The following is a 23773-nucleotide window of genomic DNA, read 5'->3' as shown; positions in this document are numbered from 1 at the left end:
TAGTAGTATATCATGGTAACGAATCTCTTTGATCTAGGCGTTTGGGTTATATAATGACGCGGAGTGCCAACAAGGCCCGCGATGCAATTCATTTTTGACCTCATCTATTCATTCCAACCTCTTGCTGTGCTTTGCAAATTGTGTTTTGTAATGTTGCTGCAGGTGCTATTACACAGGCTACATACTCTGCATCATCGTTCTGAACACCCCTCGTTACACACGGCCGTCTCCACGCGTCGATGAAACCCCGTTGGTTATCTCCTAATAACTATACCAACCCAGTTCCGAGAAGGCTCTCAAGACATCCTCCCCACACACAGATGGGGCAGGCATCGCCATCGTTATGCGAGTGACAAACCACATGATTACACGGCTCACCAACCTGCTCCGCATCCTCCAGCACATCCTCATATTCTCTTGCTTGTGATTCCTGGATTTCGTGATATATTTTACAGTAAAAGTATTCACGCAATCTTGACAGGAGATACCGAATACATGTCTATGTATACACGCTGCATGCTTGTCGGTAAATGCGCGATGAGTGAGAAGCTTGCGCTTGACAAAAGACATTTTTGACATTTTGGTGGGTGACATAACTGATTGTGAATGACATTAGTTTTACTTGAACCTGTAGCTTTACTGCACTAATTGTTCGAGTAAAAATCCTGCCTGGACCGCTCATTTACAGCGTTACCAGCAGGTCGGTTGATAATAGATAAATTCATTTTCTTTCAAAAATGGCATAACCTGATGCTCTCACTTGCTCCCTCTTTTTTCTCTAATGATCGTACGCTATTGTGGCAGATGACTCTTACAACTTCGACGTCTTCTCTTCTCTTTCCTTCAGATTTGGATGCGCCACTCTAATTGGCCTCGTGACAGCATAGAAGGCCATACCGCTGGACTTGGTAGAGAACTGGACCTTGGATCCTACGTGAAAGAACGCAAAGTCGCCAGCGACAAGGTGATGCGTGATCCCAGTTGCTTCATCCAAGACATCGATTTGACCGCTTAGAACATACTTGGTCTCTTCGAAGTTGTAAGATGCGGGTTTGGAGGGTCCAGCTTCGATCTTGTAGAAGCCGGATGTCAGATGTGCGGGTGAGTCGGTGGTTTGTGTGCGGATGCTGCTCGGAGGTTAGATCGTTGAGGAGAACTTATGAGATGGTGTGGAGAAACGTACGTGTGGAAATCTGCTACGGTGGCGTTGTCGCCCTGCGGAAGTGGGATGAACTCATGACCCGCGCCCTTGATGACGGTAAGAGGTACTAGATTTCCAGACACTATACAAGTGAAGCACATTAGCGATGTGACGATGAGATAGAAGGGTCTAGTGAATGGGGGGCTGAACTTACTTTTCGGTATGATTTAGTGTTTGTAAAGTGGAAGCAACTCGAGATTCAGTGCTGCAGAAACATGCAAAGCTCATTATAAGAGATCATGATGATTGTGTTCGTGGCTCATCCCCACAACGTATGAATGCGATAGTTGCCCCAATTCGGTAAGCCGTGCCTGACTGCCCAGATCGGGTAAGCCCCACACCCGCACTTTCTCCAAACTACGTAATGAAGAAACCAATCAAAGCTAGAGGACAATGAACGAAAAGCGGTTTCGAACGGTGCTAGCCAGATCATATCTCTAGTGGACTACCTCCAACTGCTGCCGCGTACTTACCTATCCATGAGAATGACCCCAGAGAGCTTTGCGATTATCCCACTCATAGACGACAGCTTTAACGAGTAACACGAGAAAACGGCCAACAGTCTTGTTGAGAAATCTCGATTGGAATATCAGTTGCTTGTAACACTGTACAGGTGCGAATTTATCAAGGTCACGTGTATGACAGATGCTCTATGTCGTTCTCCTCTTTGCGACGTGTAAACCGTAGCTTGTTTCTCGGGTCGAGAACTTTCAAATCTCCAACCAAGTGCAATGTTACCAGGCTCGCTCCAGGCGCCAGTTTACAGTCGTACTTCAGCAATAGATGGCAAAAAGCAATCTTAAGCACATGGGCTGTGAAGAAGCACCCAGGACACAGCTGTGTTCCATGGCCAAATGTGAGATTGCCTGGACCAGTAGAGACGAGATGGACTTTTTTTTTGGAGGTCTCATCTACAGAACCTTGTTGCACTCGAAAATAACGTCGGTAGTCAATACGTCTTGGGTCGGTATACACTTCTGGATCTAACATATTGCCGCCGTCGACAGTGACATGCTGGCCAAAGAATGCTGCTTGCCCATCTGTCGCACGACTCTCTTGCGACAGCTACATCCCACCACCTCACAGCCACCCAAATACACAAAACCGAGGAAAGAAACTCATTGGTTATCTACCTAATACCAAACTGAAGCCTCACAGGGAAAGAAACTTCAGAAGAAATAACCCAGTCATCCTCAACCTGATACGAGTAGTCTCGCGTCAGCAAAAAGGACTTGGGCCTGCACTCCCAGCCTTTGCATGTGCTCAACCGACTCGCATCAGATCATCGTCATCTCATAAACTCATAAGCACTAAACTCCTCCAATCCTCCAATTTTGCTCATACTCGTACAATCACTCTCATCCCCATCCCCACCTTAGGGTATATCCTGTGCACAACCTCCCTGCGCCTGGCAATGCAAAGAGAGTTCGTAATATGTAATATCGAAAAGTTGCTATCGTGAGTAAGGGAAAAACCCGTCGTACTAGCAAAGTCCGTGAAAGCGAGCCAGTGAGGTGCTTCTAGGCGAATCCAAAGTACTCGCCACCAGCCGTCATAGCGGTGTACAAGGCCTTACGCAGATCCTCATAAGTTTCATACTCGGGGAGGTCAAGTTCTGTTCCATCATTAGCTTCTGCTTCCAAAAAAAAACATTAAATCGATGCTGGGGGATGAAACTTACGGTTAAAGCAAGTATGACTACTCGGCAAACGATCCTTGCTACCATAATCGCGATGGATGTTGAATTTGCTGAACCCGTTCATGCCCTCGAGTTCCTTGAAACCATTCAGTGGCACCTTGCTAGTACCAGTAACGAATTGCAGCAGCTTGGCCTGCTCTTCCTTCTCGAACGTTCGGACAGCGCGCCAGAACCATTGAATCTGTGGTGAGGCAGCCGTGTAGTTGTGATACTCGGTGTTGTTCTTCCAGTCGTCCACGTTGATGTCAGGAAGACCGGAGATGAGAAGTTCGAGTTCTTGTTCGCTGAAGATGGAGACGAGTTCAGCGGGGACGATGTCGTGGAAGCCCTTGAGGAAGTTCTCAAGTTGCTCTTGGACGGCCCCGACAAGACGGTGCTCAGTGATGAGGCGAACGTACTCGTGCTTGTTGTCTTCGGTAACCGGAATGTTACGACCGTTCTCAATGAGATCGACAGTCTGCATCTCACCGAAGGCCTCTACTTCCACTGAGAAGGTTTCCGTGATAATGTCCGTGATTTCGTTATGTATCATCCATTCCAGGGACTTGTAGTATTCGAGGTCAAGTGTCTCCATGTCCTTGAGGCTAACCTGCTTGCCCATGATCTGCTTGTAGACCGCTCGGCTGAAATGGCAGTCCAGAACGCGACCTTCATAGAGCGCTTTACCGATGATGCGACCAATGAACTTGAAGAACATCAGATGCTCGGGGTTGATAGAACTGAGGCGGTTGGGGTGGAATGTCGTGCGATCGGAAGCAACAGGTACGAAGAGAGCGTAGTCGGCGTTGAACATCTGGCGTGAGATTGACTGGAACCATTCGCGAGTAACACCACCAGCGTCGACACCTTCTTCGCCGTGGAAGCGGATGCTGAGCTTGCCAAACTTCATTTCGTCGGCTGACTTGAAGTACAGCGACTTGAAAGAGTCCAAGAAGACTTGGTCTCGGCGGACAGAAAGCTGCAGAGGTGGATGTGCTTGTCGGTCGCCGCCTCGGGAGTGGAGTTTTCGGTTGAAGTAGTTACGCTTGTTGTCGAACTCCAGCACCTTGGAATTCTTGACGAGAAGAGAGAATGTGCCACTCATCAACTTAGGATTCTGGCGAACAAGATCGTTGAGAATCTTCCTATGCTCTTCAGTGAAGTTGAAGAACAGATTCTCCATCCTGCTTTCAGGCGGTGGGCTAGATAAGGCGAATTCCTTGGGCATCATCTTAGACAAGGGCATCTCCTTGAGAGTAGTGTTCTTGCACACAACCATGAGACTCTCAATCAGCGGAAGGAGTGTGGTAGCGATATTGAGCATGTTGCCACGCTGGCGGATGACCGTCAGACACTCACTAAGCTTCTCCCACAGGGGCGCGAAAGCTCGATCCTCATACAACGTCAAGAGGATATCTTCCTTTTGAGCGGGCTCGAGTGCCTCTGCAGCAGATTCAGGCTTGTCCCTGCTGTCACGTGACGGATCAAAGAGATAGTCAAGTGCCGTCAGGGCCCGGAGCAGTTTAGTTTGGTCGGAGCTTGCTGGGGAGAATTTGGCAAGTGCGATGCCTTGGACATCAGTAGGCGAGCTTGCCTTTGAGACTTGAACCGTCAAGCTGGTAAGGTCATGGAGTGTTGAGCTGGCCAGATCCTTAGCAATACCCAGCAATTCTTGGCCAAAGACCTCCTTCGCACCAGGTATGGGCGAAAGATTGCTGATGACGTTGAGAGTCTCCTGGAATACCTTACTATTGCATTCCCGAGCAGCCAGAATCTTGGCGACAAGTCGAAGGTTGACTTCAGGCACATCGGGTGGTGTGAGAGTGCGGTGTTTCTTCGTCTTGTCGTCTTCGGCCTTTGACTCGTCAGGCTTGGAAATGCTACCTTCGCCCTCAGCAGTAGCGGTTTGAGACTGAGCAGCGTTTTCAGAAGCGGTCGTCATCTCCGTATCTTGGCCTTCAGGGCGAGCCTCTATGGCTGCAGTATCGGCAGGCTGGTTCTCGGTAGCCTGACCATCCGCAGATGTCTCAGCCTCCTTCGCCTCTTCAGCAGCCTTCTCCTTCTCCTTCTTGAGAACCTGCAGCGGTGCGGTGATGACCTTCAGCAGTGTCGTCAATTGCTCCATGATGGTGGAGCTCTCAACGATGAGCTTGCGGTCGAGCAAGGTAAGTAGAGCATTGACCGGATACCTATTAGCCTTGGTCTCTTTAGCCTTGCCCTTGCGGTTGGCGCGGTTCTTGAATCCAACGCCCGTCTCGTGTTCGGTCAGGAAGAATTGCCAAACAGCGGGGTTCTTCTCTGTCAGCTGGGTAAGCGTGTTAAGACATTGCTGAACAACCATAAGTGGAGAGACGTCCGCGTTGATTGACAAGGCGCCATTTTTGCGGGAGATCTTCGGGGTCTTGTCCGCTGGCTGCTGAGGCTGCTTGGCTCGAATTGACAGTTGCGCGAAGCTCTTCTCGACAGCATTTACGTCAGCGCTTCCATCTTGAAGAATGCTGAGCAGAATGCTGATGACCTCTGCACGGTTTTGGCGATTCTCACAGACGTAGCGCAAGATGGAGCTCAGGCTACCCTTTGCGCTTCCCTGCTGTGGGATGAACATGAGTCTAAGAAGTGTCGCGACGCCGGCTTTGTCAAGCATTTGTACACAAGGACGAGTCTTCTTCTTCTGCGACGGATCATCAGGCTGGGCACGGCGATCACCTCGTCTATAGCCGAAGTCGTTGAACTGATGTAACCGACGATCACCTCCCATCGCTCGAGCTTCTGCAGATAATTCTGGTGGTAGCTGGCGCAAGATGTCTTCGTCCGTATCCATGAGCACAGCAGCTCGTAGATTAGGGTCCAGTGACGCGAAGAAGCTTGCAGGATCCATCTCTTCTGCTTGTGGAGGAGGGGCACCAGCGTTGGCTTGATTGCGACGACGATTCTCTTCGCGCTCTCGGCGTCGGCGCTCTTGTGCTTCTTGCGCAAGCAGCTCAGCTCGAATATCTGCAGGAAGTGCTGCTAGGAAGTCCTCGTTAATATCTGTAGGAACTTCACCCGTTGCTCCTGCCTCTTCAGGTGCAGCAGGAGCTTGTGCTTGTGCCGGGGCTTGCGACTGCTGCTGCGCTTGTTCTTGTCGTCGTGCTGCAGCCCGTTGTTCTGCTCTACGCTCAGCCACTTGCTGCATCAAGACTTCTTCACGTAGATCTTCGGGAAGAGCGTCCAGATACTCGGTGTCGATACCCAGATCCGTAATGTCGTACTCATGACCTCGAATCATGGTCGTGATACGTTGTGGAGGTGGCCCAGCAGGTTCTGCAGCGGCCGACTCAGCAGCGGCGGGTTGTGTCGAGGCTTCTCCAGCCTCAACGCCTTCCATCGCTTGTGCTTCCGGTGCAGTTGCAGGCTCCGCCTTGGATTCGCCCTCTGCAGGTTGCTCTGGAGCTTGGCTCGCGGCTTCAGCGGCTTCGCGTTCCTGTCGCTCGCGTTCCTCCTTTTCTTGTGCCTCACGTCGCTCGCGTTCTTCACGCTCCTGCTTCTCCTTCTCCTCTTGCTCTTCCTTAAGCTTACGGGCGACTTCTGCCTGGCGCTCTTCTAGACGCTTCTTCGCTGCCTCCATGGCGGGTGGAACCATGACTTTTAGGATTGAGTTGATGACTCGGTTGCTCTTCTCGATTGCCGCAGGGCCATAGAGAATTCTAGCTTCTTCCTGCCAGCGCTGGCTGGTGTATACTTTGGCGAAAGCCACCGCAGAGTGTGGGTCTTCGCGAGCAGTGCGCGATGTGTAGTTCTCTCGCATGCGAGCAATATCACGGCGCATACCACTATCAAAGTGTGGCATACCCATGGAGTTGCTGAAAGAAAGATGTAGCGCGCCACCATGCTGGTGTAATGTCGGGCCGCCAGCGCCGGAGCTCATCGCGTTCAACAAGTTGCTGATGAATGAGACAGGGCTGTCATTTTGACTGAAGACACGAGGACCGCGACCTTCGATGGCGTGAACCCAGTCGCTGTTGCCTTCGTTGCGTGGTAGGCCATCTCGTCCAGCGGAGCGGCCGCCTCGCTGAAGCAGAGGGTTAATACCATCGTCAGTGACGCGGGGACCAGCACCTGGGCGATGTGAGCGGTAAGCTGGTACAAGGATGCGATCGCCTGGACCTGCTGGGAACATCCATGGACTGAGGCGGTGGGTATGTCGAACAGTAGGGGGTTGAGGGTCTTCCCAGCCACCACCCCATGCAATTTCCGGCATGGCGTCGTCGTCGTCCTCCATGCCAGGATCGTAGTGAATATCTTCGTCATAATCCTCTTCCTCATCATCCATATCTAATTGGGTTAGTTGGGGTTCAAGATGTTGTTCTATCCTATGCAGTAACGGACCTTCTTCTTCCATATTGTCATCTAGGAAATCCTCGAGATCCCCGCCTTGCTGACGCATCTGCTCAAGAAGCTGAGGTGGATCAAGGACGAAACCCAGCGCGCCCGGTGGCATGTTAGCGTCGCCATTGGGGCCGCCAGGGAAATCGTCTGGATCGTCGCTCCAGTCATCCTCTTGGTCCTCGGCGAGGCTAGCATTCTCGTCATCACCTGTCACCTCTTCCATGGCGTCCATGGCCTCTTCCATATCATCCATGCCATCGTCACCATCATCATCCATATCGTCCATGTCATCGTCGTCCTCGTCGTCCTCATCTTCCTCCTCATCTTCTGAATCATCATCAGAGCCCATGGCGTTGCCATCATCGTCGAGTTCGATCTCAACATCAACATCACCAGGAAGACCCTCAATTGGACCCATGCCATCGATATCCATCTCAAGGATTTCTTCATCGTCATCGGAAACGACATCGTCGTCACCAATATCGCCTTCATCGTACTCCATATCATCCGCGTAAGGGTCATCGTACATCATCTCTTCACCCTCTTCATCTTCCGAGTCTTCGTCCGATTCTGACTCGTGGGCTTCGAACATGCCCAGTGTAGAGTTGCGGAACAAATCAGGCGTCTCCTCCCGCCCGTTGCCAATGAGATCGTCATCGGATGCGGTCGAAATCTCGTACTCGTCGGCGGAGTCTGGGGCTGAAGAGGTATCGTAGTGCATACTCAGATCCATGGCGACGTAACAAAGCCACTTCAGAGGCTTGAGGATGTACTTAACCACGCGCTTAGCGTTCGGGAAGTTGAGGTCGATGTCTGAGATCGCCGTTGTGAGGATAGTGACAAAGTTCTTCTCATACATAATCTTTGCCATCTGCTTCAGGTTAGGAGTCAGATCGGCGTTCTGGGTAAGCATCTCGCCATTTGGACGCTGCGACACCATCCTGGAGAAGATGTCGGCGATACTTAGCAGACGAGAGTACTTCATGTCGAGCGGCTCGTCCGAAGCGTTGGCATCCTTGAATGCCTTCAGGGCATGCTCAAGGACGAACTTGCGCACGAAGAGTAAGTCTGGCTCAGTCTCAACATATGGTGAGATCGGCACATCGGTCTTGGGCAGGGCAAATTCTCCAGTCTTGTTGCAGAGCGACACGATAAGGTCGATTGCGCAGTTCGATGTCAAAAGCTTCTTCTTGAAAGCAAGGTCCCCTTCATGGTTCAGGCTCCCGATAGGAACAACGTTATTGAGGAGATAGTTCAGGACGCCCGAGCGAGGCTTCGATGGTGTCACGGTGTAAGGGTCTGCCTTCCTGGAGAAGTTGATGAATTCAATCTTTGTGCGGTTGTAGCTCTGTACGAGCTCGGAGAGACACTTCAAGATGAAGCAGCGGTAGATGTAAATTGGATGCTCTTCGGCCTTGAATACGGGTTTTTCGGGTTTGGCAGCCTCCGTGGAAGCAGCAGCAGGGGCGGCACTAGCGGCGTCTGAGCCCGACTCATTGCTTGCCTGCGCTTCAGGTGCGCTCTCTTTCGGCTTGGTAGCCTCAGGCTTGTCTTCTGCTTCCTTGTAAGCTAGCAGCTCGCAGAGCAGGTAGTGGATGACGCCGTCAGGGTTCTCAACTACAGGAACCTTGAGATCGGAAGTCTTTGTTCGTTCGAGGAATGGCTGTTTAGGCGCTTCGCTAGATTCCTTTGGTTTGTCAGCCTCCGCAGTGACCTCCGAGGATTCCACGATGCTGGCTCCTTCAGTTGAAGGTGGCTCAGTCTTCTTGAGCATCAGAGCTTGTGGTCGCTGGTTGGGATCGAAGCCCTTCAGCTGGAGTTTCTCGTTGGTGACTTCGACGAAGATCTCAGGTGCACGAATGGCTCGCGCGTACATCTGGCGAGTGTAGCCAGTGGTGTCTGTCTGTCTTCGGTCGCGCGACTCAAACATCTGCTGGATCTCGGTACGCATGATCTGCCGAATCATTTCGTCGTCTTCGATCATGTGGCGGAGGACAATCATGAAGGCGCTACGCAGGCCTTCGTTGGTGATGCCCGCAAGTTGCTTAACCATAAGGAACAGCCGCTGGATGTTGCGCTTCTCTGCGAGACGGGTCGCTATCTTGCGAGTGCGAGTAAGCATGGCTAGTACTCGTGTCACGGATAGAGCCAACGACTCATCCTTCCCGATGCGAGGCAGCATTTCGATGATTGCATTGAACAGCAGATCTTTCTCCTCGACGCTGACAATCGGCTGTGGTAGCTCGTCAACTGTGGTCTCTTCTGTTGACTCTTCCGTTGGCGGAGTCCATGAAATTTGGTGCGGAAGTTGATCCTCAGCTAGTAGTCGTTCGACGATAAGCAAGACCTGGCCGATCCAAGGTGACGAATCTTCCGGAGATTGGTCTGGGAAGATTTTGATGAAGCCCAGCAACGTAGTGAAATGTTCTTTAAGCTGCTCAACAATGACATCGTAGAAATCCTTCTCTTGTAGTATCAAGGCCAAAAGATGGGCTGAAGCTGCTATCTTCTTGCCCTGATTTCGGAAGTCGTCGTCACTCTGCAGTGACATGAGAGACTGTACGAGCATCATGCCAATCTCCCCACGCATCTCGGATGGATCTGGTGCCTTTAAAACGGCGGCTGAGATGAGATCGGCAAGCTCGAAGGTGACATCCTCGTGCGTGTTGAGCACGTCAAGAGATTGCTCAACAAGTCTCTCACGGAGCTTGGTTCGCTGTTCATCCAACATGTCTAGTGCAACAAGCTGTGTTGAATTTCCGTTAGCCATCCGCTTTTGATAAGCAAGAGTGTCCTGCGGCACAGCAGGTGCTTGACTCGGCTGATCACCCGGTACAGGTGTAGTAGACGTAGGCGCTTCTGTCTCTGCAGTCGAAGTGTCGGCGTCTTCCATCTGAACCGACTGTGTCTCCGGCTGCTCAGACCCATCTTCATCCCGCGTTACTTCGCTCGATGTCATACTAGCATCATCTGGATGCTCGGCGACCACCACTTCAGCTCGACTCGGCGAGGTGGATGGCGGGCCACGCGCTTGAATCTCATACTGTGGAATAGGGTTCCTGGAAACACCTGGACGGGCCTGGTTCTTGCAGTACTCATTTGCCATGTTGAAGTTGTCGCAGCAGCGATACAGGGCTTCTTCAGCCAGGCTCTCCTCGTGTCCGTTTTCCTTCAGACGCGGCAAGTGGTCTCCATTCCTAGCAGACCAAGGCTTGATGATAGGCTTGCTACGCTTTGGAATCTTGTCGATACTCTTCCACGCTCCGTGCTCGCCTTCACACTCAAGAACAGATTTTAGAATGTTAATAGACGTCTTCACAATTGACGTGGTTGCTTTGTCGATGAGATCCGAATTCCAAATCTTCTCGACAGGAACAATCACAGCGTAGCGGAGCTCGACGAGGAATTGTGCAGTCAAGAAATAGTCAGACCTCTCCCGATCGCGGTCTGGCCGGGTTTGCATGGATGACGTCTGTGGAGACTCTGAGATGACCTTGAAGTTAATGATCTGAGAGTAAAAGGCCAAAATAATCTTGATGCCTCCAAGCGACAGGTTGAGCAGTCGCTTCATCTCCTCGCTGGTGGTGTCGTCCATCTGCTTCAAGGTAAGTTTTAGCGCTGATTGGTAGAACTGGTTGAGAATGTTCGCTAGAACATCGAATCCACCTAGGTTGCGGAAAGATACGAGTAGCAGCGTTAAAGCTTGCGATCGATCAAGATTTGGCTCAACGATGAGCTGCGACAAGGATGTCAGGATGACAATCCAGTACGCATACCGGTCTTCAATGATCTCTGATTCTTTCGGACCTTCGTATTCGAGCTGATCGATGACGGCCTGAGCAAGTTGGTCTGACACAACAGTAGCACATTGCCTCTGGTAAGCCTCCAAGCTGCGGCGGAACAAGAGGAGTTTACCAAGCGACTGGAAGAACGGTGCAACCTCGGTAGGTATTCTGCTAAGCAGATTGCGGAGAGTCTGCGTGTTCTTGAATTGCGCACTATTCTGGCTCGCGACAGGGTTCTCTGAGGTCGAGCCAGGAGCAGCAGCGTCACCGTTGCTTGGCGATTCGGTAGCACTGTTTCCAATTCGGAACACATTGTCGGCCTCGTCGTTTCCGAAGCCTGAGCTAGTGATACGGGTCTCCTTCTCCCATTCTGTAGGCATGTTACGCTGTAGTAACAACTCTTCCCATACACAGCTTCGATGTAATCTTCCAAGGCTATCCACGAGACGTGCATACATATCGGCGAGATTGACTTGGCTAGACACATTGTGCGAAGAGCGGGTAGTATACATCTGACTCTGGAATGTCAAGGTCATAGCTCCGACGAGGGTATGGGCAGAAACTAGGGCTTTGACGTATTGTGTGCCTCGTTGCAAATTCTCAGTGTTCTGAGAAGTGCCAGAACTGGTAAAAGGTGCGAAGAAAGCCTGCTTGCCGGTGTGGTCGAGGAGAGGCTGCAAGTGCTCCAAGGCTGCTTGTGTACGTTTGATCAGAGATGGCACTGCAATATGCGGCTTCTGCTCGACGAGTACTTGGACAACATGGCCGAATTGCTCGCACATGCTGCGGTACTCACTTGCCTTTGGATCTAAGCAGGCAAGGCTTGAGATGTCAAGAATCTTGTCTACACCATCGAGCTCGACGTACGCAGCGCACATGGCGTGATTTGAGAAAAATCCAGAGAGGAAGCGGCACAGAACGCGGATGTATTGACCGGTAGTAGGGCCCTTGGTGCTGTCTTCGGTCTCAGTGATTTGGTCGTAAGCGACTGGTTCGTTAGCAGTGTCATCAGCATCCTTCATCTCTACGTCGGTAGCTGTAGATTCCGAAGCTTGAACTGTGCTCTGCTGAGAGGGTGGTCCAGATAGGGCTTGGCGGCCACCAGCGACGGTCAGCTTACCAGCAGCATCCTCGGACCAAAGCTTAGCTCCTACACCTTCCTTGTCGGCCTTCTCAACACAAAGTTGAACCACGCGCGCTATCAATTCGCTAAGACATGAAAGAACACGTGCCTTCAGAGGTGGGTGATGGCGTACCAGCTCATCGAAAGAGTTTCCAATCAAGGTAGGCATTTCAGTATCAGCATCAAGTGCTTTTATATGGGCAGGACTCTCGAAAATTTCAAAGAATCGCTCAAGTGCGATTGATGACTGGAATAACTTCATACCAGCCTCAGCTAAGCAGATGCCGTCGAAGGCCGGTGGTAAAGTCGAAATGGCTTCGGCGACAGGCAAGATACCCTCCGCAAGTGACTTTCCAGCTTCTCGTGGAGGATATGTCGATGGTGTTGAAGCACTCACATCAGCGTTGGCTGCAGCAATTGCTTCTGAAGCGGGCTCTCCAGCCACAGTCTCCAGGAACGCATCGCTAAGACCCGCCTCGGCGATAACTTGATAGCTGGTGGGCTCATTGTTGATGAAGCTGGTAAGGATTGTGACAGCCATACTCCAGACAGTTGAGCCGAACGTCTTGGCATTGGATAGCACAGTGCGCAAGCTGCTGAGCAGCTGTTGCGAGTCAAGCAAGTTTCGCATCAAGCGATCGAAATTTCCGCCTGTATGCGACATCATATGGTTGAGGAACTTGAAAAGCCAGCGTAGACTCTGCTGGTGGTAGAACGGAATTTGATAATCAGTAAGCTGCGTCTTGTACTCCTTGGGCATGCCCTTGTCCTCTTCTGCGAGCTTCTTAGAAGTGTCGACCTCGTATTGCATCAGATCAGCGATGATTTCAAGTCCCTTCGCGGCTACAAGGGCTGAGAAGGCGTCGCGCAGGTTATAGACGAATGTGTCAAGGAAGTTGAGAATCTTAGGGTGGTTGCGTTCTGCCTTAGCGGTACGCAGCTTGAGGACATCGACTAGAATCTCGAGAAGACCAGCGGCCACCATCTGCTCACCAGTACGCGTTTGAGAAGTAGGTAGAGTGTTCAGAAGAGAGAACAAAGCATCGCGCCACTCATCTTCCTCGATGTCATCAGGGTTACCTGTCTCTTCGCCAAGTCCTGCGACGAGCTTGCGCACAACGTAGAAAAGTACACCGTGGTTAACGTTGACGCTGAGGGCGGTACAAACATCAGGCGCTTTCGACTTGTGCTTTGCGAGCGCCTCAAGAGCGCTCATGGTGTAAGTCTGCAGTTCTGTCGAGATTCCGGTCTCACCGTTGCCTGGCGGATGAACCAGCTCAGAGAGCTGGTAGGCAAGTTGTAACCGGCGTGGCTCATCTGCATCTTGCTGACCCAACTTGGCCATGAACTCCTTCTCGACGTGTACGTAGCCAATGTTTGCGATGGATAGAAGACGGATGGCGACTGCACTGTCGCGCCCTGTGTGTCCCTCGTGAAACATCTTCGCGGTGCGAAGCTTGTGGAGGAATTCGTAGTGGGCTGTTTCTGGTAGACGTGCGAGTCCCTCTTTAATAAGGTCGTGAATGTCAGTCTTGACCACCTTCTCGGCTGACAGCTCGAAAGTCTTGGGCCCATTCGTTGTACTACTGGGTTGTCCGGGTGTGAAGACTGGCGTGCTCGGTGAATCGGTAGTGGGCGGAGGCTGAGGTTGTCGCGGTGTTCGGTTGGGGTTCATGCTTGAAGTCCTTCGCACCGGAGTCGGTGTTGTGGGTGCGGGTGTGTCTATGGAAGCCGGTTTGCTGCTCTCTGCTTCGGACGAGGGAGTGGGTTCATAGTACGAGATGAGGACGCCTCCGAACTCCTGCTTCATTGATGCTTCGGACATGGAGTACATGGCAACGAGATTGGACGGACTAATCTTATCAGTGCTGCCAGCGCGCTCCTTGCCTTTGCCTGCCGGTGTGCCGAACACTGGTACTGCCGTGGCAGGGCCTTTTGCGAATGGGCTAGCCAGCTTCTGGACCTTGTCGAGGTTGATGTTGTAGTGGCTGGAGAGAAGAGATGGGTGGAGGGTGGCCGGAGCCAGGCGCATGCGTGCGGCGGCGTAGCGCTGAGCGAGTCGATGACCTAGACGGAGCGTAGCTTTGAGAAGAGATGTGGAAGTCGTGTTCAGTAGCTTGTCCAAGCGCTCGCTGCTAGAGTACAGACTACGATTGCCGCAATTTTCCAAGAGCATGCGCGTGAAGTTGAGGATCTGCTCGATCAGCTCGCGATCGCCATCCTGTGATACGTGCAGGGTATCCAGAACAGCATCGGTTGTGGTCTGCTCCGAGCTGGTGTTTCCTTCCTCGACATCGCCCTTGAGCAGTAGTCGGCGCTGGAAGGACTGCGTCTGCGGTCCATCTGCCAGGCCATACTCCTTGTTGAATAGCTCGAGGATGTGGTCGAAGCGGTTGAGGGCGGGGATCCAGTGATATGCGTCACCGCGGGGAAAGGGCCAGTGCCTAGGGAAGGAGGCGAGATGTGCGGGCAGCTGGAATAGCGGTATTGACTCGGTTGCCTTTACGAAGTCTGCTATCATCGGCGACTGCGGTGGTTTGTTAGTAGTGGCGAGGCATGGCAAAGGATGCTCAACTTACCAGAGTCGACTCATGTCGCGATGTAGCCTGTTTTTTGATCTTCATGTTTGCGCCGGGCGCTCGGAAGGCGAAACTTGCTCACATGCAAGCTCTATGAAGCTGGTCTCTAGTGAGTAGCAGTTGTGTGCAGGCAGTCGAGTGACACGGCGAGAGATGCGTGACGCGGGAGGCTGTCTAGAGGTAGGCTGCGACTGCCTTTACCGGAAGCGCAGAAACCCAAGGTGGCTACGTTTTAGTGGAGCGAAAAGCGGGGTCTTGATGATGTATGTTGGCGTCGTATCCACACACAAAAGCGGTCGTAGCGAGATGTAGGTAATGCTTGTGAGCGGGCGGGCTGGCGGAGAAGAGGCGTAGGTGGGTAGGTCGCTGTTGGATACCACGGTGCAGGCGCGGATCTGGGACAGCTAGTTGGTCGCTTCTTGGCGGAATGCAAGTGCCAAAGGTTGGTTAGCGGCAGCCTCTATATCGGTGGTAGAGCGGGTGAGTGAGGTGTAGTTGTTGTGGGAGCTGTAGCTGTGAGCACTGCAAGTCGCAGTTTCCGCAATGATGGAGACATGGTCCGTGCCCGCTGATCCGAGCTTAGAGCGTCACGAAAGCGACGCGCTGTCGTCAGTGACTCTTCGGACGATATGACGATCATGGATGCGCTGGGGCGGGCTACGACATTCACGGGACGACAACATTGTCTCCTTGCACCATCACGCATGAGCTTGGCTAGCGGATATCCAAGGCTATCACGACCAACCACTTGCACCACCAGAAAGCATTCCATCCACGACGCAGCGACGGTAGGTGAAATGGTATTATGTATTACTCGATATCAAATCATAAGTCAGAAGAAAAGCCTCGGCAAGACTGCCAGTACAACAGCTCCATCATCCACCACAGGCCAGCAAAACACAACGACACCTCCCAAGCCTACCTGCGAAACCACCCACTCGTCCCACTCGTCCCACTCGCATTCTCTTCCCTCCTCTGCCCATCCCCATTTCTCCTTTCCTCTGCCTTCCCATCATCAACCAACCTGACAGTCTCCTCCAGCACCAGCAAGTCCCTCTCGATCATCTCCGCCCAGTTCTGAATATCCCCCACCTCATTCAACTTCTTTGTGCCCCCTTGTAGCAACTTATCCCACTCGGCCGTTTGTTTCGCGAGCGCCGCCGTCTGCTTCGCCAGCTCCTTTTCTTGCTTGGATATAGCAGCCGAATTGGCGTGTAGGTCCGCTGTTCGCGTGCGCATTTCATTGTCAACGCTGGCGCCGACGGATAGCAGGGATGCGGTTACGGCGGCACGGGCCTCGTTTTGGCGACGAGCAGCTTCTTCTGGAGATGGAGGTGGGGAGGAAGGCATATTGGTGGTGTTGAAGTTCACGGGTGGGGTAGATAGCACAGGCTTGTTGAGGAGTGGTAAAGTAAGTTGTCTTGATGTGCTGAACGTACAATGGTTTGTATGCTCTATTAGTTAAAACAGCTACTTGCTCAGCGAATGACGATCCGCAAACTACTGCGTAACTTCACCGTAGTAAGACTGCCTAGTCTTGCCCCAATCGTGCCTCATACTATGGAACGTAGTGTAACATGTTGATTGGTGACTCGGTCGTCTACCGGATGCTTCTGAAGGCCGCTTCTAGCTCACTGCGTGATGGTGTAACGGAGCTCCATGTGAATGGCTGACGAAAGTATTCAATATGTGGTCACGCCTTGTGCAACGGCAGTTCCCTACTCTACTCCATCTCTGACACGTGTACAAGGCTAGCAGGCACGTTGTGCGGCGTGACTACGGAAACTCACGACTGGACAGCGGGGTAGCAGCGAGCAGCAGCAGTTTGGTTTGATAGAGAATTGGGCATTCGCTTCTGATTCCATGGTTTTTTCTGTCTGCATGAGTATGGATGGATAGGTTTTCTGCCAACGTGCTTTCCTATTTGCAGTGTTCGATGAACTGGGCGTTAGTCGTCGTGCTCCTGATCCCTAAGGGAGAACGGCGAGCGGGGGTTGGACAACAGTCCGAGGAGACGTGCTATAAGCTTCATGGAATAGTCATGCACCTCTTCTCTGTCGTGCATTAAGCCTGGAAGAAGCTATCTGCCTAAGATCGACGCCCAAAGTTGCTGCGGCGATTCATCCAAGGCGGGGTGGGGTGCCTACCGTGGGGCCTGGTCGGGGAAGCGCAGCGCAGTCGATGGGGGTACAATCGACACCTTATCAGTAGTTGCCAATTCAGGAAATAGCCAAGTTAAGGCAAGTGTAACCGAAGCCCTTAGATCATCGTCAGACAAGTCCTTTGCGTTTCCCGTGGACTAGGTTTCTTGACGCCGTGAAAACTCAAGAACAAAAATCACTTATTAATGAAACGCACGATGCACGAGGTACGTATTGGGCCCAATTCGATAAATTCGTAAGATGTAAAACACGTAACCAAAGAGTGTGAAAGAGAGTAAAGAAAAAAAGGTCATGAGATTTCCACGCGACCGGATAAGAACAAAGTGACCCAGCCACACAAGTATCCAGATATCGCACCCAACCCGAAAGACTCGACTTATGCCGCAATCTCCTTAGCAACGCGCTTGACAACATCCTCAACAGCGGCAGCCGCCTTCTCAGCCTCGCGCTTCGCATTTCTAGCCTTGATCTTTGCCTGCGCACCCTTGATCTGCTGAACCAAGAACTCAACACCCTCGTTCGCCCTAACACCATATGTCAAGTGAGCAGGCAAGACGCTCAGCGTACCCAGGCAGACGGCGTCACCAGGCTGGCAGATGATCTTGACCTTCTCCTTGGGGAAGTTGGGGATCTGGTCGCGGTCCTGAAGCTTCTGTGTGTCACCGTAGGTAACAACGCCAGCGATTTGGTCCATGACAGCAGCGTCAAGCTCCTCGATAGCGCGGTGGTTAACAGCAGCACCTTGACTGTAGCCCGAGGATACGATAACGGAGTCTGGGCACTTCTGGGCCATGCTGTTGAGAGTGTCCTTGAGGAGGTTCTTGGAGCGTGTGTCGGTGCCGCCGGGGAGGACGTTGGTGCCGATCGAGGCGGCATAGGGAATGCCTTCAGTGGCGACTGCATCACGACCGAACTCTTTCTTGAGGCCGTCAGAGGTAGGAGGACCGACTACGGTTCCCATGTTGCCGATCTCGGTGGAGCCACGGGCGAATGCGAAGAGAATATCTCTGCATCCACCTTGGCTGAACTCACTCGAGCTGGAACCGGTGCCCCCAAAGAGCTGACGGCTTTCCAGAGGGGCGGCAGCGGCAAAGCCAGCAAGGGCAGCAATGAGGATGGATTGGGCGTGCATGGTGTTGTTTGTTGAAGGTGTGGTGGAAAGTATGTCTGATATTGACAATAATGTGAAGAAGAAGCGAAGATGATAGTAGCGAATGTAAGCACCGGGCCTGTAGTGTTGGTGACAGTGTTGACTGATGATTTTCAGCTGAGGCTGGCGTCCTACCTTCTTATAATCCTATGTCGTTCGGCCAGACTTGGAACCAAGCTCGTCTAGCCATGACGATGATCAGGTATGCGAGCAAGGGCATTGCCCAAGGCGCTGCCAAGGTATCATTGGACTCATTGATCAAGCGGAAACAACCGCCAACTGAGAGAGCAGCCGAGGAAGGTATTCGTCAACTAGAGATACGATTGGTCCATTTCGTATCAATGTATTGCCAGGAGGGAAGTCCAGTGTCATGGAACTGCTACCAAGCGATGCCAAGTTGGTTGCGTTCTCCGAGAGGCATGGTGGAGATGGGGTGTGGAGGGATAGTAGTCCCCCGTTGAGCCTCTGCGCCCCAAAAAACGTATGCCATTAGCCACTTAGGACCTGAAGGTGATCCGACTACCGAAAAAACACTCTCACCGTCAATGCGCTCGGGCCTTACTTTTTGGCTACCCTAGCTGATCCTGCTACAGGGCAGCGACTCGCGCGAGGGTGTTCCTAGTGCGTCCGCAACGTGCCTGCCGTGCCTCGGTATGTTGTAGACAACACTGCTGATCATTGGCCATAGCAATGTCTGTCTACGACCTGTCAGTGTAAGAAGTTGAGCTGACAAGAGAACGGCTGTCTCGAAATGACGGAATGACTTCATTGCAAGCAATGCAAGAGTCGGGCCTGGTATCATGCAAGCGTGTAGTCCGGAAAAGGGGAGCATTTTGGACAGTACCACACTGACGAGCATACGGGAATTATGCCCGTCTCTAAGAACGCTTTCGAGCGGAAATAAGCTTTCGCACATTCACAACGTGGTATAGGGTTGATCGACGTGACGGGTGCGTCCCGCTATGGACCGTGTGCTAATTTAGTTTTGACTACATGCGCCTGACGCTCTTAGCCGTTTCAGCTCGGAACGTGATGCAAAAAGCAAGCGCACCAAAGATGATCAGACACTGGCAACACCAACATCGCATGTTCACCGTTGTGAGTGGAAATCTCCGAGCCTGGGAACCATGCCATGATGTCTTTGATCGCAACATCTGGCCAATGGAGGAATCTGTTCGCGAAGGTACTCCAATAAATGAGCGTGTTTGGTGTACGCGATGCTCTCCGGTCGAGTAAGCACGGCGAACTTCGCCTACGCTGATGGCAGTCTGTTGTCCGGACGCTTCAGACATTGCAAGTATAGCCCGTCCGCGACGTACTGATTCACTGATCGCCTATGCAGCCTGCATATACTAACCGATTCCTTGCACTCTTCTGTGCACGGGTTTTTCGAGAAGCCTTGGAAGTAAAAAGCATAGTTACAACCTCAGTCATTGTACGACGTTGATGCTGAAATCCTAGGAAATGGCCGGCCCATGATTGCTCTGTAACCTCGTTCATCCGCAGCACCCGGCAGGGCGGGATGACTCGCATGGAGCGGCGCGATCGTTTCGAACTTCAGCCTTGCATCTGCCGACGAGTCGTTCTATGCCTGAGGTTTTGTCAATATGACTCGAATAGGAAAGGTGGTCGATTGTGATGAACACAGCGATTCTCGCGTTCGCTTCTCCAGACTGATTTCTGCCTAAACGCAAAACCCAAGCTGCTGTTGCTGCTCTTGAGACAGTTCCTTGCAACCTTTGCATCAATCCCCCCATGGTTTTGATTGTACAATTCCCAATTATGCCGACTGGGTTGCACGTAGCCCCAAGAACGCGGCGCGTTGTCGAAAGAAAGGAAATCTAGGGTACCGAAGACGGGGACCTCAGGGCCATGACATCAACCGGTGGTCAAAGCGCGCCATCCAGTAAACTTTACGAGATGCGCGGCAACGACAAGACACATACTTTGTACACCTTCGCATTCTGATTTATGGCCGATGAAGACATGGATAGGCGTTATCGACCCCGCGATGATATGAAGCTGCCCACCTTTGTGAGCAGGGATGGTTTCCGTCGGGAAGCAGAGCCTCCAAGCCTTGCGATAACGATAGCGTATGATTGGGCCGAATAGGACGACGACCATGGTACCCAGGTACCTGTATAATATCAGACAAGAAAGATACACAAAGTTATACCGAAATTCGAAGGAAAAGAAGAAGAACACAACTTGAACTCCATCCATCAAGATGCACGATCCTATCGCCGATGCAAAAGCCCAGGAAGCAACGCGCCAATACACTTTCCGACCCGCTACCCCCACCGACATACCTGCTCTCCAGAAAATGATCGGTTCTTCTCTCCGCGGCCTAGGAAAAGGATATTACAGTCAAGCCGAGCTCGATGGATCAATAGGCTACCTCTTTGGCCCCGATTCCGTTTTGATAGCAGACCAGTAAGTACCGAACCTCAACATTTTTGGACATAAGGCGTCCGTCATCAATGAGCCGGGAGCCGATACCAGACGATACCAAAAGGAACCATAGTTAATCATGTGAATACAGGACGTACTACATCCTTCACCCTATCAACTCACCAACTACAATATGTGCTTGTGGCGGGTGGTCCTTTCGCAAGACGCTGTACGGCGGAGATTCTGCACCCTCTCCTCTGCGTATGCCAGAGAAGCGTGATCCGGCTATTGACCGCGCAAGTATCCGTGCTATTTTCACGTCTCCAGAGTATGCGCGCAGGGGTCTGGGTACCATGATGATGCGGTACTGTGAGGCGCGGGCGTGTGAAGGGAAGAGAGGTGAGACAGACGGTTTCACCCGGTTGGAAATGGGGGCGACACTGAGTGGAGTTGCATTGTACGAAAGATGTGGGTATGTGAGGAGTGGGAGAGTGGATGTGGTCAAGTGTCCTAATGGGGAGGGAATCAAGATCTTACATATGACGAAGGATTTGGTGGCGTAAGGCGAGGCTGTTAAGAGAAAATGGTCTAGTCAGCTTCGAGGTATCTGGGCGCAAGAGATTGTCATGCGGTGCGAAGATTACCCTTGTACAATCGATCTTGTAAGATGCGGTGATGTGTTGGCAGGGAAGCATGATCGCCGCCAGGTTTGGGTTAGTGGATGATGGGCGCCTCGCGGTAAGGCACCCGATGAGGCGAATATACTTCTTGTGGCGCTATGGTGCGGTCTAGGTTGGAAGCGTGATGCAAGGAGAAGCGCGAAACTTGTATCGTGGCCATGGTGGGTTGTATATGAAGTATGCGAGGTCGCTTGATATGAACCATACGATATTTTCTCTCCTTCTTGCAGAGTGTTCGCTCTTTGTCATCACGTCAGCTCGAAATCTCTACGGTCAGCCTTACCTCACGATTGGAGATAAGCACGAACAGCATGTCGAGCCCCATCTCAAGCCCAGTATCAAATCCCATCCCAAGTCCCAAAGATCCCAAAGCAGCCGCGCTGTCCACGGCTGTAGTCATCATCACCGTACCATCAGGCACATGATCTCGCCATGGATACCCATTCGACAAAACTAGTTTGCGCAGCTCGCAGCTTCGGTTCCCAGCCTCAAGGCGTGATCGCTGAGATGTAAGAGTAGGGCATTTTTGGGTTTGACGTATGCTGCGATTCGGAGAAAGCTGAAGGTCTCCGAGGAAATGGTGGCATGTGAACTTGGTCGAATCTGGCTAAAAGGAGGCGATGTCCAATGACCGGCGGTGCAATTATGTCCTCAGGAACGTCACCGTGGTACTTGGTGCGGTACTCTCCGCTATCAGCCAGCAGTGCAAACGGCGGTCGGAACATCTTGCGATGTGATCTAAGGATATAGGGACGAAGACCTAGACCTAGGCGGATGCGTTTGCGAGATTGGGTAGCAACGACATGAATCATCATGGCGATTCGAAGCGAGGCCGATGTTCGGAGGGTATTGTTCTGGTCATGATATCACGTACTGGAGACATGGCAAGGCTGTTGAAGCAACTTCTGTCTTTTGTGGAGGAGAGTAACTAGGACATGAGATCTTCAAAACGCATCAGAGCAATGAAACCGAACGCATGCAGCTCCAGCATCAGACCGCATCTCCACCACGCTCCCATTTTGTTATGACTCAAGAAGAAAAAAAGCAAAGTAACGCCATCAGTGAACATAAATCCATGCTGCGTATTTCATAGAGGCCGCTCAATTTGAGTGCAACCCAGCGTCGTACGCAGCAGCAGTCGGGGTATCAAAGGGTGATAGAGGAGTGCATTCGCAAAGGCTGTGTGCTCGTGTCGGATCGTGTCGCATCATCTATACGTCAAAACGCAAGTCAAAGACGCAGAGAACTCCAGGAAAGCCCATACAGAAAGTCAACAACGGCAAACCGTCCCCAGTTCTGCCAGAAGTAAGATCGACTTGGCCACAGATATGTCAGTGACAGTTTTAATGACTAGTGGTCACATTGGAAGTTTGGGCGTGAGCCAAATCGATGCGTAACCGGGAGTTGTCAAAGATGGAAGCTGACCTGCAGACCTTCATAGAGAAGTGAGAATGTCATATCGTAGTCGGAAGTCTAGTGCGTGGGAGAGAGAAAGTCGCTATGACTCAAGGAAAGCGTCAATATCCTTCTCCAGCTCTTTACTCCAGAGGTACTCGTGGTCTTCTTCGATCTTGTAGTCGACAGGGAGGTAGACGTCTTCCATGGTAGGGATCTTGCAAACCTGGTCGATGGGATACTGCTCGATAACAGGGAGCTGGTTCCACATGAGGCCAGGAGGACCCTCCTCACGGGGAAGAGGAAGGAAGCGACCAACACCAGTCTTGGCTCGATCATCACCCTCCCACTTCATCTCCGCCATGGAAGGCCAGGGCGCGATCTCGTCCTTACCATTCTGCCAGTCGTTGCACCAGATAGTCTGCTCACCGAGAGCGCGACCGTAGTTTCCGACGTCTTCGAAGTTGCCTTCGATACCGCATCTATTGAGGACCTTCTGAATATCTCCTGGGATCGGAGCTAGGATAGCTCGGGCGTCTTCCTTGTTCTTAACCTTGATGGCAAGCTTGCTCGCCTGTGATGCTAACATCGCTTCCTTGTGGGCAACGTAATCACTGAGTTTCCACTTAGCAACGTCGGAGTTTCTGAATAGACGGCGCATGGCGTTGCGAATCGTGAGAAATTCCTGCTGCACTTGCGCGTCTGGAGACACCCAGGTTCGCGACTGACGAAAGCCTCCGCCACGAACGCCGTAGGGAGCATCTAGCTGGCGATTGCCACGGAAGTCACGAACTGAGGAACAATAAGTGTTTGGCTCGTTGTGTTGCTTCTGCATGCGCTCGAAGGGGTTGTTGTAACGGTCTACGCTGTTCTTGCGCAGCTCAACACTACCACTAGTGATAGCCAGGCTACCGAAATGGAGACTCCCTGGGCTGATGGGACTGCTGGGAGTTGGGAGACTGTTGCTGCTTGAGCGAACGTCAGAGCTCTCATCATCATGAAGGGTGTCACCACTAGTATCCGTCTTTGGAGACGTGGCTCCGTCACCCACTGGAATAGGTGGTTGAGGTTTGCGAGGGGTCGCGACTGAGGCGCCGGTTGCAACTTTGACAGGATCGGCCATCGAAGGTGACATCGAGCGAATTCTGATGTGAGTGTCGAGAGAATGGAAGCGGAAACTATGCAATACGTTCACACCCTTAGAGGTAAGGAAGGACACTTTTCGACTTTGCGTAAGTATGTAACTTACGGGAGACTTGTC

General features: G+C 52.0%; 5 protein-coding genes across 5 annotated transcripts; 1 reads left to right on the top strand and 4 right to left on the bottom strand.

Annotated features, from left to right (window-relative positions):
* Positions 1-811: 811 nt before the first annotated feature.
* Positions 812-14779, bottom strand: GT037_009954 (e3 ubiquitin-protein ligase huwe1; the record flags this gene model as incomplete). The annotated part of the gene is made up of 6 exons (XM_038935001.1): positions 812-1127; positions 1184-1330; positions 2741-2816; positions 2883-7193; positions 7248-14682; positions 14735-14779. The coding sequence occupies 6 exons, from the start codon at positions 14777-14779 to the stop codon at positions 812-814; spliced, it is 12330 nt and encodes a 4109-aa protein (XP_038782415.1).
* Positions 14780-15652: 873 nt separating this feature from the next.
* Positions 15653-16084, bottom strand: GT037_009953 (uncharacterized protein; the record flags this gene model as incomplete). The annotated part of the gene is made up of 1 exon (XM_038935000.1): positions 15653-16084. The coding sequence occupies one exon, from the start codon at positions 16082-16084 to the stop codon at positions 15653-15655; it is 432 nt and encodes a 143-aa protein (XP_038782414.1).
* A 1188-nt stretch (positions 16085-17272) lies between these two features.
* On the bottom strand, positions 17273-18028 carry GT037_009952 (carbohydrate esterase family 5 protein; the record flags this gene model as incomplete). Its single annotated transcript, XM_038934999.1, has 1 exon — positions 17273-18028. The coding sequence occupies one exon, from the start codon at positions 18026-18028 to the stop codon at positions 17273-17275; it is 756 nt and encodes a 251-aa protein (XP_038782413.1).
* A 2245-nt stretch (positions 18029-20273) lies between these two features.
* GT037_009951 (acyl-n-acyltransferase) lies at positions 20274-21000 on the top strand (the record flags this gene model as incomplete). The annotated part of the gene is made up of 2 exons (XM_038934998.1): positions 20274-20479; positions 20589-21000. The coding sequence occupies 2 exons, from the start codon at positions 20274-20276 to the stop codon at positions 20998-21000; spliced, it is 618 nt and encodes a 205-aa protein (XP_038782412.1).
* A 1615-nt stretch (positions 21001-22615) lies between these two features.
* GT037_009950 (uncharacterized protein) lies at positions 22616-23647 on the bottom strand (the record flags this gene model as incomplete). The annotated part of the gene is made up of 1 exon (XM_038934997.1): positions 22616-23647. The coding sequence occupies one exon, from the start codon at positions 23645-23647 to the stop codon at positions 22616-22618; it is 1032 nt and encodes a 343-aa protein (XP_038782411.1).
* Between the last annotated feature and the right edge of the window lie 126 nt (positions 23648-23773).

The sequence above is a fragment of the Alternaria burnsii genome (assembly GCF_013036055.1).
Source record: "Alternaria burnsii strain CBS107.38 chromosome Unknown 701, whole genome shotgun sequence".
In the NCBI taxonomy this organism is placed as follows: domain Eukaryota; kingdom Fungi; phylum Ascomycota; class Dothideomycetes; order Pleosporales; family Pleosporaceae; genus Alternaria; species Alternaria burnsii.
The sequence above is the reverse complement of the archived record's forward strand: the minus strand, read 5'-3'. Positions and strand labels throughout refer to the sequence as shown.